The following is a 14,557-nucleotide window of genomic DNA, read 5'->3' as shown; positions in this document are numbered from 1 at the left end:
AAGGTTGTCGGGAAAGCTTTGCATCGCGTAGCATCAGAAGCATCAGCCAGATACATCCGACTTTTAAAATTGCTCAAGTGATGCTTCGGATCAGTGGTTTCGTCGTAGAGGTCCATATCGGGGCTTCTAAAGTTTCTCGGAACTTTTGCCCTCATTATGTCCTCACTAAAAGGATCTTCCCCCCTAGGGGCGACTCTTCTCTACCGTCACGGGAGTTCTGACCTTTGAGGGAGGATTCTAACTTTAAGAGTTTTCTTTCTAACTCTTTTCGTCGCTCCATCTCCTCTTTTAGGTTCTTTTCAGTTTCCTTTTGTCGCTCCCGTTCCTGTTCTAACTGTTCGAGGCGACTGTGGACTAATCCCATGAGCTCAGTTGCATGGGATGGTCCCTCTATCTCTGATTCGCGCCCTTCTGAAGAATTCACCTTCGGATTTTGTATTCCGGAGGTGCCTTCCCTGTGTTGGTCATTGGCTTCCTGGTGAAGGGTCAGGTCTACCTCATTGTTTCCGGTGTTCAGATTCTCTTGTTCAGAATCTGTCTCTACATGACCCTCTTCAGGGGATCTATCCGCCATCACTGGTTGATCTCTCGGGTCCCCAGCAACGGCGCCAATGTTATGATGGGTAACCAGAGATTAATGGGCTGGACGGCGTTGGTTGGCCCAAACGTATGAAGGAGGAGGATCTCAAGTGGATCTGCAACTCGGCGCCCTCCGTCCGACTTGTGCATGCGAAAGAATGGGGGGTGGTACCTGCAAAGACACTCCGATGCCTAAGTTAGCAAGAGTGTTAACAGGTCTAGAGAGTATTGGGACTTAGAGATACCTGAGAAGTGTCAGTGTATTTATAGTGGTGAACCAATAACCACCGTTGGAGTAGTGCCACTTTTTTAGGGTGTTAACCGTCCCTTTATCTTAGGGAAGTTAAGATATGGCTTGTGGAAGTGGGTAGAGAGATTCTAGGGGCAGTTATTTATTCAAATGAGTGCCTATCTGCCAGCTAACCCTCGTTCCCGACTTCTTTAGAGCAAGTCGTGACGAGTACCGACTTCCTAAGACGAAGATTGGTACTGGGTGAGGTCAACCCTTTGGGTTGGGCCTTTTTACTTGGGTCCTGGGCCTTAGCGTTGGGTCAGGGTATGAACAGTAGGTTATTCGATCTGCGAGTAAGATATGAGTTTAGGGTGTATTCTATCATACTCTACTCTATCCGTACTTCATATATAACACATATTTTATAAAAACTAGGTATATAATAAAGGAAGTGAGAGTTGAATCCACAATCTTCTTTATGTAATGACTTACAATAAATGAATAACCACTAAAACTAATTAGTTAGTTTAATAATTTAGAGTATTAGTTTTTTATTTGAATAAATTACCATTTGTATTCATGAAAGATATAGACGCTAACAAATGTATCCATATAAGAATAAAACGACACAGAAGATGGCTTATGTGTGCCAAAAGTAGCCTAACAGACAAATGGCTTAACCAACGTCCGGGTACTTTTGGCACACGACGACCATCTTCCGTGGTTACAATTGTCGTTTTATTTTTATATGGATACATTTGTCAGTATTTATATATTTTATGGATACAAATGGTAATTTATTATTTTTTTTATATTATTAATATGTATAAAATTCGAAATGATTGAATTTTATATTTATTTTGAAAAAATTTGATATTCCTGCGATTGTGAGCTTTTTGGATGCCAAGGGTTTTTAGGTTGCTGATTGGGATTTGTGTGTTGTTTTTTGTAATGGTTATGTAAATTTGAGATTTTAGTTGTATCTAGCTTGAAAAGATAATGAGGGTGCCCAATCAGAGAATTTAGTTACAATTAAGGTATATGGTAGCTCAATGGCTTAAGGTAGAATAAGACCATGATAAGTTATAAGCAAAATTGTTTTTTAAGAAAAAGGTCTAGATTTTGATGGTTTAACTATATATATGGTTTACAATAGGGCACTATGGCACTTTCTGATTCATGCAGCTGAATCTTCCTATTGAGAAAAGCTTGAATGCTATTGTTTAAAAAGAGCATTTTCTGATTTGTCAATTCATGTGTAAGTTGTTGAATGTCTTTCTTCCATAGTTTAAAGGAAAATAAGTAATACTTTGATACAGAGATGGTTTCCTCATTTGTTGATGCTTGACTTCCTCTTGGATTCTCTATATTGTTGTTCACCAAAAATGCTTTTCCTTGATCATTGGTTTTCTCATCGTTGGTGTGTTTCAAACAGACTTCGACAATATATTTTATGTATGCAGGGTTTGGGACCATACTCCACAAGTATCAAAAAAGTTGACAAGTAAATCAAAGATATGGCAAAGAAAGTGAATGACTTATGTGGTATGTGCAAAATATTTAGCTTGTTACTGCACATCTTAGTTTCTTGGTAGATCTTTCTGTTGCTAAATTAAAGTAAGTTGCATTTTGTTGTTAAATTAAAGTAAGTTGCTAAATTAAAGTAAGTTGAATCAAGATGTAGCTGTTGCTGATTATCTTTGTTTCCCGTTTTGATGACTATAAATGGTTGTTAATTTAGTATCCTTCTCCTATCCCGAAATTTATCACGTCTTCCACATAAGTGGTGTCATTAGTTTGTGCCCATTCATCAAAGTAAACTGGTCTCAAGAAATGAACATCTGCCATTTTCATTGCTGTTTACATTTTCAGTGTCTTAGATGTTAGCCTCCTCTTGTGGTAATAGGTATCAAGGAATCTGATACTGGTTTAGCCGCACCAAGCCAGTGGGATCTTGTGTCTGATAAGCAAATGATGCAGGAGGAGTAGCCTCTTCAGGTCCTTTTTTTTTTGGCAGTTGGGGAGCGGGTGGGATTGATTTTCTTCGTATGTTTTAAATTTCATACAATTTTTAACTATTGTTATTTGTTTAACAGGTGGCAAGGTGCACAAAGATTATAAATCCAAACTCCGAAGATGCTAAATATGTTATCAATGTGAAACAGATTGCTAAGGTGCCTATACTGTTACCTATTTTCGGATAATTTATTTGTTTTCAAGATGTTCAGCTTCACTTGATGAACATAACTTGCATCTCAATGATTTGCAAGCATTATGAAATCCAAATGTGATGCCAAGTTTCTTCATTTTGTTCATTTCTTGAAATTGGGTCTAATGTTCCTTTTGCTTTATTGATGACAGTTTGTTGTTGGCCTTGGTGACAAAGTTTCCCCCACTGACATAGAGGAAGGGATGTGTGTTGGGTATGTCTTTTATCAGTAAATTTAATAATAACCATGTAAAAAAGAGGAACTTTATTGTCATGTGTGCTGTTTGTTTGACCTTCATATTATAATTGCAGGGTTGATAGAAACAAATATCAGATTCAAATTCCTTTTGCCACCAAAGATTGATCCGAGTGTTACCATGATGATGGTTGAAGAGAAGCCTGATGTGACATATAATGATGTTGGTGGTTGTAAGGAGCAGATTGAAAAGATGCGAGAAGTAAATACTACAAATTCTCCATTTTCTAAATTATAATAAAGGAAATAAATTATATTACGTGGCACTAAATTATTAATTTCCTTTCTAGGTCGTTGAAGTTCCTATGCTTCATCCAGAGAAATTTGTCAAGCTTGGAATTGACCCTCCAAAGGGAGTTCTTTGTTATTGTCCCGGGAACTGGCAAAACACTTCTAGCAAGGGCTGTGGCTAATATGACTGATGCTTGTTTTATAAGGGTTATTGGAAGTGAACTGGTTCAGAAATATGTTGGTGAGGGAGCTCGGATGGTTTGGGAACTATTTCTGGTAAATATTTTCCTAGGACCCGTGTTTAGCTTTTGATCATTGTTTGATATATCATTCAACTAAAATTGTTATCTCCTGCAGATGGCTCGTTCAAAGAATGCTTGCATTGTCTTTTTTGATGAAGTTGATGCAATTGCTGGTGCAAGGTTTGATGATGGTGTCGGTGGTGACAATGGGGTTCAGCGCACAATGCTTGAAATTGTGAATCAGCTTGATGGGTTTGATGCTCGTGGAAACATCAAAGTTCTCATGGCAACCAACAGGTTGGTTGATTTGCCCATCAAATTATTTTCCCCCTTTATTTCAATGTTTTTATAGATGTTTTGATGAGAATGATCAAGTATGCACTTAAATTTGTTATTTTCAAACCCTGTAAGGTGCTAGATGTCTGATCATTTATGGCTTTTTTGTTAGACCCGACACACTAGATCCGGCACTACTACGGCCTGGACGATTGTAACGTAAAGTGGAATTTGGTCTTCCTGATTTAGAAAGTAGGACGCAGATATTCAAGATTCACACAAGAACCATGAACTGCGAAAGGGACATCCGTTGCGAACTTCTAGCTCGGATTTGCCCGAATTCCACTGGTGAGAATTCCTCTAAAACTTGGCGATTCTTAATTTTGGCCCATACTTTTTAACCACACTAGCACTGTTAAGTATCTCAGCATTGTGGATAGTATTCTTAACTTAGGCCCATACTGTTAATGCATTTCTATTTCGGCATTATCTATATTTCATGTTCCAGTTTCTGTTGTTTTTCAAGCCCTCCAGCCACACTGAGAAATACTTGAATGTTTCTTGAGCAAATTTGATAACTCTGTGGTTCCATTGTGCTCCATTCTCGGTTGCTAGTAGACATTGATTTTCTTGTTTATCTTCAGGAGCTGATATAAGGAGTGTGTGCACCGAAGCCGATATGTACGGAATCCGGGCCAGAACGAAGACTGTAACAGAGAAGGACTTCCTTGAGCAGTAAACAAAGTGATCAAGGGATACCAGAAGCTCAGTGCAACTCCGAAGTATATGGTCTACAACTGAGTTCATTCTTTTGTTGCCTATTTCTATAAGAGACCAGTTTAGCATAAAAATGTTTCAAGGGGTATTTGGTTATTATTTTCATCAGTAGTTTGTGAAACTTGCATGTTGGAATGCATACTTTTAAGGTTTACTCTCTTGTACCAAACCTTTTTCCCTTGTTACACTAAAGTATGGATTTGATGGAAATTAATTTGCCATTATTATTTTGGGAAAATTGGAACAACAAAGTTATCAGAGGAGTAATTGAATAATTTCTGTGTACAATAATTGCACATATTTACATGATTGGAAAGAGCATAGAAAGTTGACATTGTAATTTCAATGTTATGACCGACTAATTTTAGTGCATAATTCATCACGTTAACATATTAATATTTTTCATCGGATTTCAATAACTAACTTTTTTAATGTATCATATACTAGGTTAGACTTCATATATTTAAGTTATCCCCGTCAAACTATTTTCTTCAGTGGATAATATTTATTAGAATTTGACATTTTGGTTTCCAAATTTTTGTATTGAAATATCAATTTAAGTATCCAATTACATATCGTCACGTACTTTTTGCGTTGTGAGTCTGATCATGCAAAAAAATAGGTGTGTATAATAAGGATTAAGGAATAAAAAAAATGAGCATCAACGTTGTGGTGCAAGTGCAACAGTGCAAGACGCAAAACCATAAACCCTTTGCATCGCGCTGTTACCGTTCTCACGATCCTCTTCATAAATGGCTTCAGCGTGCAGCAGAATCGCGCAAAGAGCAGCTTCATTTTCTTCCATAAAATCAACCATCAAATCCACTCTTCGCTCTTCATCCTTCTCCAACTCAGCCACCAACACCGCCACCACTACTTCTCCTCTTCGCCGATCCATTTTAACCAGGTTTCTTTTCCACTGTGTCGTTATTTTCCAAGTTCCCAAGGAAAACTAACTCCTCAAAAGCTCGAAATTTTTATTCCAGTGTTGTTCTCGTTGTGATTGTTGTTGTAGGGTTGCTCCGGAACTGAGATGCGCGCAGTCGATGCTGCCACTGCAAAGTGCGGTTGCGACGGCGAGGATGACGTCATGCCTGAGAACATCTCGGAGCTGCCGAGTGCTATCACAGGGTACTCTCTGCTGCACCTCTCCCAGCCTATAATACTTACTTTTTCCTCCATAAAAATTCTTCAACTGTGAGTTGCTAGTTTCCTTGCTTCATAGATTGAAATTTCTCTGTGAATTGTACTGAGTAACATGTTTAGATATTGGATTAGCTTTGATGAAAGATGCATTTTTTCCCCTTCCTAATATGCTGCTCTAAACATAGAAGGAGGAAATCTGAAAACACAATAAGCTCTTGAAGTGGAAAAGACATTGTTATATATGGACTAAAGGAATGTATGTTTATTATTTAAGAATCGAGCTACTACAATACGGATGAACCAACAGTAGTTACATGGAAAGCGTTAGATAGATTGCTCGGATGAAATCAAGATTTTCTACTGTGAGTTGATAGAAAGTTGCATTGGGTTTTTGGACTTTGTTGAACCACTGGATCCTCTTATTGGTTTCTACCACAATCTTGAAATGTAGTGTGTCTCTGCTCAATCTATCTAGAACATTTTTAAATGTTTTGGAAGGTGGAACAGCCTCACGCATGGTCTAATTTGACTCTAATTTATAGTGGGGGCATTGTTAGCTGGGTAGATTGGTTTTGTGTATAAAACAGTTTGAATGCCAAAAAGTACAAAGTGAATGCGATGTTATCAACTAACTATAAAATTTGGTTCCTGCAGGCACATAGATAATTGGGAGCTTGCAGGACCAGTCACTTTTGACCTACTGCCTCATTACCAAGTATGAAAAGATTAAGTGTTCTTTTAACATTTAATAATAATCTCTTTAGCAATCTTATAATACAGCCATATCTGTTTCATAAAAATGTTGTGCTTTTTTCACAAAATGTACGTTAGGATAATGGATTTCATATTTTCATGTGCAGTAATGCCCTCCTGTTTTCTTTTGTTTTGGAATTGAAAACTGAAAACTGAAAACTGAAATTAAGAAGTTTTACGAGTGAAAATTGTGAAGTCAATTTAAGCATCATTTCTAGAATAATTGACAACATTCATTCCTTTTTCTTCACTCAATATTTTCTTGCTAAGGCCTTGAGGTTGAGTATCTTGCACTTGCAATCAATTGTTCTTTGAAAGAGGTCTGGTGATTTCCTTTAGAAAACCCCAAATGACTAGTTCTTTGATATTTTTCATGTACTTAAAATGTAATAAATGTGATGAACAATTAAAACATTAGATGGGGGTATTTTTGGTAATCTATTTCAGTTTGATGCGTTAAGGAAGCCTATACAAGTCCTTGTAAGGAGGAAGGGAGAGTGGATAAGATGAATGCTTAGTCTAATGGAAGCGGTGGAGGGAGATTTGGAAACCATGGAAAAAACTGTTAAAACAATTTAGAACTTAGCAATCTAAATATGAAGAGGATTTCATGCGTCTTCTAATCATTTTTTGTTGCCAAACTCATCTATTGGGTCAAGACTTAGTAAATTGTGGTACTTGTTGTATTTTGGTTTGATGTCCCATTGGATTAGTCGCAATGTTTCTTCCATCCATTAATTAGTATGATGATTCTGGTGTGATGGATACAATTAGATTCCAAAGTTTTCATTGAGGTCAATTTATTACAATACTTTCGCTGCTCCTTAACCTTAACAGATAACATATATGTGATTTTAATAAGAAATCTTCAAATTAATAAAACAACCATGCTACGCGATGGTTATACCACATCTTTCTTGTGTTATCGATCTGTTGGTATAAATCTCCATAATTTACTGGTGGGATATATTAAGAAATGAAAGGAAAAATGTAAGGAAACTGAAATTAGGAGTGCATTAATGTTGAATAGATAATCAAGGACTGTTATTGAACAACCTGATTCTAGGATGAGAACATTTGGCTTAAAATTTATATAAATCAGATTATCCTTTTATAGTAAATAAGTATACGGTTGGTAGTTAACATAACTGCTACTTTCGCCAGATGGAATTGATTGGACGTGAGACATGCATGTTGTTCTTAAGGTGGGATATTTTTCTTTGCTGTCCGAAGCGCTTGGAGAATAATAGATAATAGTCACCTCATAATGTGTCTACTGTCCATACATGTTTGTGACTAAAATTGTACAAACACCATTGCTATGGATTAATGGATCTTAGATCTTCCAGTTGCCATAGGAATTTTATGTTGTTTGAAGTTGATCTGTTGATGTTCTTTCACTCTGGCTCGTTGATTTATGTAAGCATTCTTTATTTTCTCCAGGATGTTTCTAACTAAGACTTTGTTCATTTGTTCTAGAGAGCTCGGTCTATCAGTTCCAAGGTGACAAGCTAGAAGTGAGACTGAAGAAAGCGTTTTACATTTGTGAGGTTAGATTTTGTAATTCTGCTATGTCAATAACCCAAAAGCGGCTATACTCAAATGTAATTTTTTCAGGCTGCGAGAATGATTTTGTTGCTGAATAATGGTTACTTGCCCTATGAATTTGATTAATCAATATGCTTAATTAAAACAATCTGTGTTTTATCAAGAAATGAAGATCATGTATAAGAATTGAGGTAGACTGATGTTTGAGTGGAAATCGATACTTATATCAGGTCTTCAATTTCTATTATCATATCTAATTTAGTGCCATTAAATACTTTCCAAGAATTTAAATGTATTTGTTTTGGGTTGAAACAAAATTTTTTTTTTCAATTCCATTAATAAAAATGAAGGCTAAGTACCTGTTGATAGTCAAACACCATAACCAAACACACATCAAATAAAAACTACACTTCTAGCTAATGAATATACAATATATATCACACTTCTGATATTGATAACGTTAACGGTCATGTAAGTTCGGATTTTTTATTTTAATTCTAAATCCACTTCTATCCGGTTTCTTTTTTGTATAGTTTTCATTGGTGCTAACTCTAGCCCTACAAAATTCTTTTATACAACCACCTAGTATAATATACATATTGCACAAAGACACTAAAACGAAGTTACAATACAGTCCCAAGAAACAAACAAAAAATTGTGCCACCTGCAAAGCATGAAGAATAATATTTGTAACAACATTAGCAAATTCCAACCTCTTCAAAATGTTACAACACCCCTTGAATAATACTGCAAATATCCAATTATGTCACACTTTATTAACTTGGGTGGTAGTTTCGGACTTGAAATACGTCTATGGAAATACTCTTGACGTTCCGAAGCATGTTTAACAGTCTTGTTATGGCTTAATAACAAGCCAGAAGATGGAGGAAACAAAAAAGGCTTTTTGGGAAGAGGACTATCATCTGATAGCTTAACCCAAGGTTAGAGTATAGATTCAGATAATCCAATAGCATGTTTATATTCATAAGGAATGTTGCCTAGGCCGTCGAGCATAAAATCATCATTCGAACTATCACTTGCATTCGATTTGGAATCTAATTTGATAAATCTAATTTGATATCAAATTTCTGTGTGCAATTGCACATATTTACATGATAGAAAAGAGCTTAGAAGCTTAACATTCAAATTATGACGTTATGACTAATTTTAGTGCATAATTCATCACGTTAACATCATATTAATATTTTTCATCAGATGTCTAACTAATTTATTTTAATGTATCATGTACTAAGTTAGACTTCATAGATTTAAGTTATCCCCTTCAAATTATTTTCTTCAGTGCAATTTATTAAAACTTGACATGTTTCTAAATTTTTGTATTTAAATATTTATAAAATAAGGAATTAAAAATTGAGCATCGTAGCAGCAGCTAGAGATATTTTGAAAGAAGGGCTTGTATTGTATGGAAAGTCAAAGAATAAATTATCATTTGTACTTATAAAAGATGTAGACGCTGACAAATATATCCATATAAAAAAGAAACGACGATTGTAACTACGCAAGATGACCTTCGTGTGTCAAATGTACTCGGACATTGGTTACGCAATTGGTCCATTAGTATCCGAACCTACGTGGCAACAAAACCCCTTCGAACCTATCTACGTATACTTTAACATTTTTTTGTTAAAGAAATTGGACAAAAAAGCTCTTCACACCACTGTGTGCCCTAGCAGAGCTCAATCGTTGCCACCACCACTGTCCAAAGTCGGAGAAGACAATGACGCACCTCCATGCCGCGACAAATAATTTCCCCCGTCTAATCAATGCGATTGTACGGAGTAAAACATTGTGGAAAACATTTCGCTGTCTTTGCTTCATGATAGAGGTATGCCATTATCAATTTTGAAGAAATCTCTTATGCCATTATCCATTAGCGATCGAAGTACCACTGTTTGTTTGTTTATTTATATTATTATTGTTGTTATTGTTGTTGTTGTTGTTGGATTTCTCTTATATATATGCATGACATTGCACAAAGATTGATTGTTAATGTTGGCGTCTAAGAACAGAACAAATGTTCTATAAGGGAGGAAATTGGATTGCCTTGTTTGTTTTTTTTAATTTCTGTTATCTTTCTTTTATATATGTGAACATGTCAAATTGAATTTACCTTTGCTTATCTTATTGAAATTTATCTTTAATTAACATTTTTTAAAAATTCAGTTTTTCACCTGCAGTTTCAACATTTATTCTCGTACACTTGAATTTGATGTAGTTACACAGAATGATCTTTTATTGTCTTTCTTGCAGAGATGGCCACCATCCATATAACTCTTTCTATTAATCATAGAGGAAGGTTTGAGAGAGGTCCATGTAGGAAGCTGTTGTATGTTGGTGGGGAAGTAACAGAGATTGAGAGGGTTAATGTCGATACCCTGAATGAATTTTTCATCAGTGATTTGCGGAAGGACATTGGATATACGTCCATCACTGATTTTTATTGGCTAGAACCGGGTAAAGAGCTTGATAATGGGATAAAAATGTTAAGAGCTGATATGGACATAGTTAAAATGTATGAGACAGCTGTAAAATGGTAACAGGATTGAGTTATATACAGAGCACCCGGTAAATATTCCTGTTATAGTTGAAGAGAACATCACTCATACAAAAATGAGGTTAAAGACATGTGCTAAGAGAATTCCAACTCCAAAAAAGACTCTAAAAAGAAGACTTATAGTTGTTGAAGATGATGATGATGTTGAAATAGTGGGTCATGTACAGGCTGTCATGGGGCCCATAGCAGGAGTCAGGCCTAAAATAGGGAGGAGGCCCATGAAGCAAGTAAGCATATTGAAGTTCAGTCCCAGGATGAGGACAGTTGCAATGTGGCCCAAGAAAGACTTCAACAACCAACTCAACCAACTCAATCACCAAAGCAGGTATCTTAGCCTCCCACAACGCTTGTGCAATCAAACGAGCCTTCATCCAATCAGTCCCAGCCTTCACAACACCCCAATGAGCATGACCAGCAGCCAAGGCATAATGCTAGTTCAACATCTCTAACACAAGTTTTTGCATTAGGATCCAGTGAGAACGAAGGCCAAGCAGTTGAACAATTAACCCAGTACATTCCACAGCCATATAAGAACCCACTCTCACAATGAGACCCAATTCTACCATCTGATACGAATAGTACTCCCTAAAATAATCAATCCAATCCAAATGAGCAAGCTGAGGTAAGGCCTAAAGTGAACAAGAGAAGATCAGCAAAGATGCCTCTTCCTATTAGACAATCATTCATACCTAACCCTGATCCTGAGAAGCTTCCATCCTTTTATATCCCTGTTGTTGAGGAGGACTATTCTAATGAAAATATTTTATATCATTGCTATGAGTCAGAAGAACTGAGGAGCATAGCAAATGATGAAGATGCAGATCAACCTCAAGTTTTCCCTCAGAGCAATGTTGATGCTCATGTTAGGCAAGTCCGGTTGGAGTTGGGGATGGAGTTTGAAACACTTAATCAATTCAGAAAGGCAGTCTGAAAGTTTAACATCAACCTTGGAAGAAACATATTCTTTCCTCGTTGTGACTCAACCAGAAGTAAGGCAATATGCTATGATGAGGATTTTTCCTGGCAAATATACTGTGCTAAGAGGTCCTTTCCTCTGAGTTATCAGGTGAAGACTTTTGTTAATGAACATACCTGCAGCAGAGACAATCATTGTAAGTTAGCTGATGAAAAGCGGGTTGTTGATGAATTGGAGGAGAGAATAAGGTTGCAACCAAGTTTAACAGTGAGGAACGCTGATCAATTCTTTAGAGCTGAGTATGATGTGTTGATCAATGAGAGAAAAATTTACAGATCCATGGTCAAAGCAAAGGAGAGGATTAGGGATTCTAAGATTGCTCAGTATGCAAGACTTCGTGATTATGCAAAAGAGATAATCAAGACTAACCCAGGGTCTACAGTGAGAATCCACACGAATCCACATCCTGATTCAAAGAACAAGAAACTATTTTCATAGAAAACAACAATATCAAAATACACCCTTCATATATTTTGATCACTAAATACAAGTTACAAGCTACACAAAACATCACCCCCAAGGCGATGGTTGCAAACAACAATCTGCTCCTTTTAATTTCAGCCTTAAATTTTTCCATCTTCCTTGTCATCATCGATAAAACCTCATGATTCTCCCCTCCAACTGCAATAATTGTCAACCCATCTTCATGTCTCGCATGAGAACGCTCCATATTTCTTTTAACTAACGATTTTTCCAGACTCTTCCAACCTTCTTCGATCTCATCCACCTAATGCACACAAAATATTTGCAGTCTCTTACCTGGAACATCAACATATATACTCACCCTAGTGTCAATTAAAATTCAAATAAAAAGGGGGAACCTTCACAAAAAAATAAACGCATATCCATTACCTTCCAAAGAGGACATCAGATGAACCATCTATTTGGATTCGTCATCGTGCTGGACTCCATCAACGCAACCTTCATCTCACAGAAACATCTCCCGTCAAGCTTCTTTTCCTCCTCCTTCTTCTTCTTCTACTTCGAACTCGAAGCGTTGCTGCAACTTGCATTACTTGTAACGAAGTTAAATTTACGCAGAGACATCTCTCGGGGTTAAAGGGTTGTCCTCAACCACGGTTCGTATTTTAGGACCAACGTAAAATATAATGCTGTTAATTTCTAGGGCATAGTTCAAATTGGAGGAGAAAGGGATCTAGAAGAAAGGAATGATTGGAGAAGAAAGGGATGCTAGGGTTTGAATCTTTGTATTTCCTAGCTCTGAAACACTCACATGTCAAAGTAACAGTGGACGTAGATAGATTTGGGAGGTTTTTATTGACACGTAGGTTCAGATACTAACGAAGTAAATGCGTAACCAATCTTTGGATACTTTTGCCACATGGAGGTTATCTTCTATGGTTACAATCGTCGTTTCTTTCTTATATGGGTACAATTGTCAACGCTTGCATCTTTCATGGGTCCAAATGGTAATTTATTCGAAAGTCCTAATAGAGTTGACATACAACTTACAATGATCAAATAACTTGGGTTTATATATGATTTTGATCTTTATGAAATATTTTTTTGTTTTGGTTTCTGTAAATTTTATTCTTTGTTTTGATCCAGTAAAGTTTTAAGGATTTTCACTTTAGTCTTTGTTGAGTTTAGACAACTAAACCATGATTAAAGTGATGACTAAACATTATTGGGATATATATCAAATTGGTTGTCTGATGTATTTTGTTTAGCGTGTAGAAAAATCATTTGATCCAACTGGCTCAAGAAGAATGAAACTGGCCCATTAAGCATGAACAAGCCTACATACACATACAGGCACTCTAGCCCATTATCATATTAAACATAACCAAACTTTGTTTCATTACAAGCTGCTGAACCATATGCGAGAAAAGAAGGAAAGTGATCCCATATCCACTTCAAACCGAACTCGGTGATCCATAACCAAATCTCACACTCCTAAACTTAAACTTCAATTCATTTGAATCTTCTTTCACTTATACCGAACAAAAAAACTCTCTCTTCTCTCTCTTCCTTTTTTCTTTCTATTCACATTAATCTCTGAATCAAGAAAGAAGAAAGAGGAAAGATCTGGAGCTAGGGCAAAAAGAAGAACGAAAAGCTAGCTTCCATTTTCAGGCAAGAAGGAAAAGTAAAAGGGCTACAACAAAGGTAAGATCTCAACGCAACAAAGAATCACAAAAAAGGTGGTTTCTTCATTTATGCTTCAACGAAAAACTGTGAAGAAAAATTTTGTGTCCCAAGCACTGTTCAAGAAACTATGAAGGTTATGAAGTCAAAGCTACTCAATGGTTCATCAACGGGAAAGAAATAAACTTGGGGCCAAAGCAAACATCAATGGCTCAAAGTCAAGAAGCTTGAAGAAAAAGGATGAAAGAGAAAGGTATGGTAGCATGTCAATGCCTTGGTCCTTTCTCTTTACTCTAACCACGCCACTATGGATTCTGATTGTTGGAGAAGAAGACAAACCATGTGTTGAAGATGCCTCAAGCCATGGAAGCTTCACTCCTCTATAATAGAGGTAAACGACCAAGGATTGATGCAAGAGAGAAAGAGCACTGGTTTGGGTTCCCATAACTCCCTAAGCTGTTCTTATTCTTTTCCTTCGTGTTCTTCATTTAGTTTATCTTTTCTCAGTTTAGTATGTCTGATTTTCATTGGAAAAGGCCAAACATGGTGAGCTTTGTAAAAAAAAGCCAATGAGTGAAAAAAGGCAGAGAGTTAAGCTTAGAGAAAAAGTCTAAGTTATTTCAGAAATCCTTTGTTAGTATTTCTATT

The 14,557-nt window shown here is 36.5% G+C and overlaps 1 protein-coding gene and 1 pseudogene across 2 annotated transcripts; both read left to right on the top strand.

Annotated features, from left to right (window-relative positions):
* The first annotated feature begins 2,718 nt into the window (after window positions 1-2,718).
* Window positions 2,719-4,826, top strand: LOC107621565 (26S proteasome regulatory subunit 7-like; annotated as a pseudogene).
* A 703-nt stretch (window positions 4,827-5,529) lies between these two features.
* LOC107621767 (uncharacterized) lies at window positions 5,530-8,347 on the top strand. 2 transcript variants are annotated; one of them, XM_088509561.1, is made up of 4 exons: window positions 5,530-5,709; window positions 5,818-5,999; window positions 6,603-6,663; window positions 8,183-8,347. In XM_088509561.1, exons 2-4 carry the CDS (start codon window positions 5,836-5,838, stop codon window positions 8,345-8,347), a joined length of 390 nt encoding a protein of 129 aa, XP_088365687.1. In that variant the 5' UTR covers window positions 5,530-5,709; window positions 5,818-5,835. The 2 variants fall into 2 exon arrangements, with proteins under 2 accessions (XP_088365687.1, XP_020970159.2); XM_021114500.2 differs by lacking the exons at window positions 6,603-6,663; window positions 8,183-8,347 and having other exon boundaries at window positions 5,555-5,709; window positions 5,818-5,965.
* The last annotated feature ends 6,210 nt before the right edge of the window (window positions 8,348-14,557 follow it).

The sequence above is a fragment of the Arachis ipaensis genome, chromosome B10 (genome assembly GCF_059453495.1).
Source record: "Arachis ipaensis isolate K30076 ecotype BB chromosome B10, ASM5945349v1, whole genome shotgun sequence".
NCBI lineage: Eukaryota > Viridiplantae > Streptophyta > Magnoliopsida > Fabales > Fabaceae > Arachis > Arachis ipaensis.
Note: the sequence above shows the minus strand (reverse complement) of the source record. Positions and strands in the feature narration are given on the sequence as shown.

Excerpts from the sequence above, each read along its gene's own strand:
- LOC107621767 (XM_088509561.1), top strand. The coding sequence starts at position 5,836 with ATGCGCGCAGTCGATGCTGCCACTGCAAAGTGCGGTTGCGACGGCGAG. Across the intron at positions 6,000-6,602 it reads TCCATAAAAATTCTTCAACT|GCACATAGATAATTGGGAGC; the intron begins GTGAGTTGCTAG and ends TGGTTCCTGCAG. Across the intron at positions 6,664-8,182 it reads ACCTACTGCCTCATTACCAA|AGCTCGGTCTATCAGTTCCA; the intron begins GTATGAAAAGAT and ends TTTGTTCTAGAG.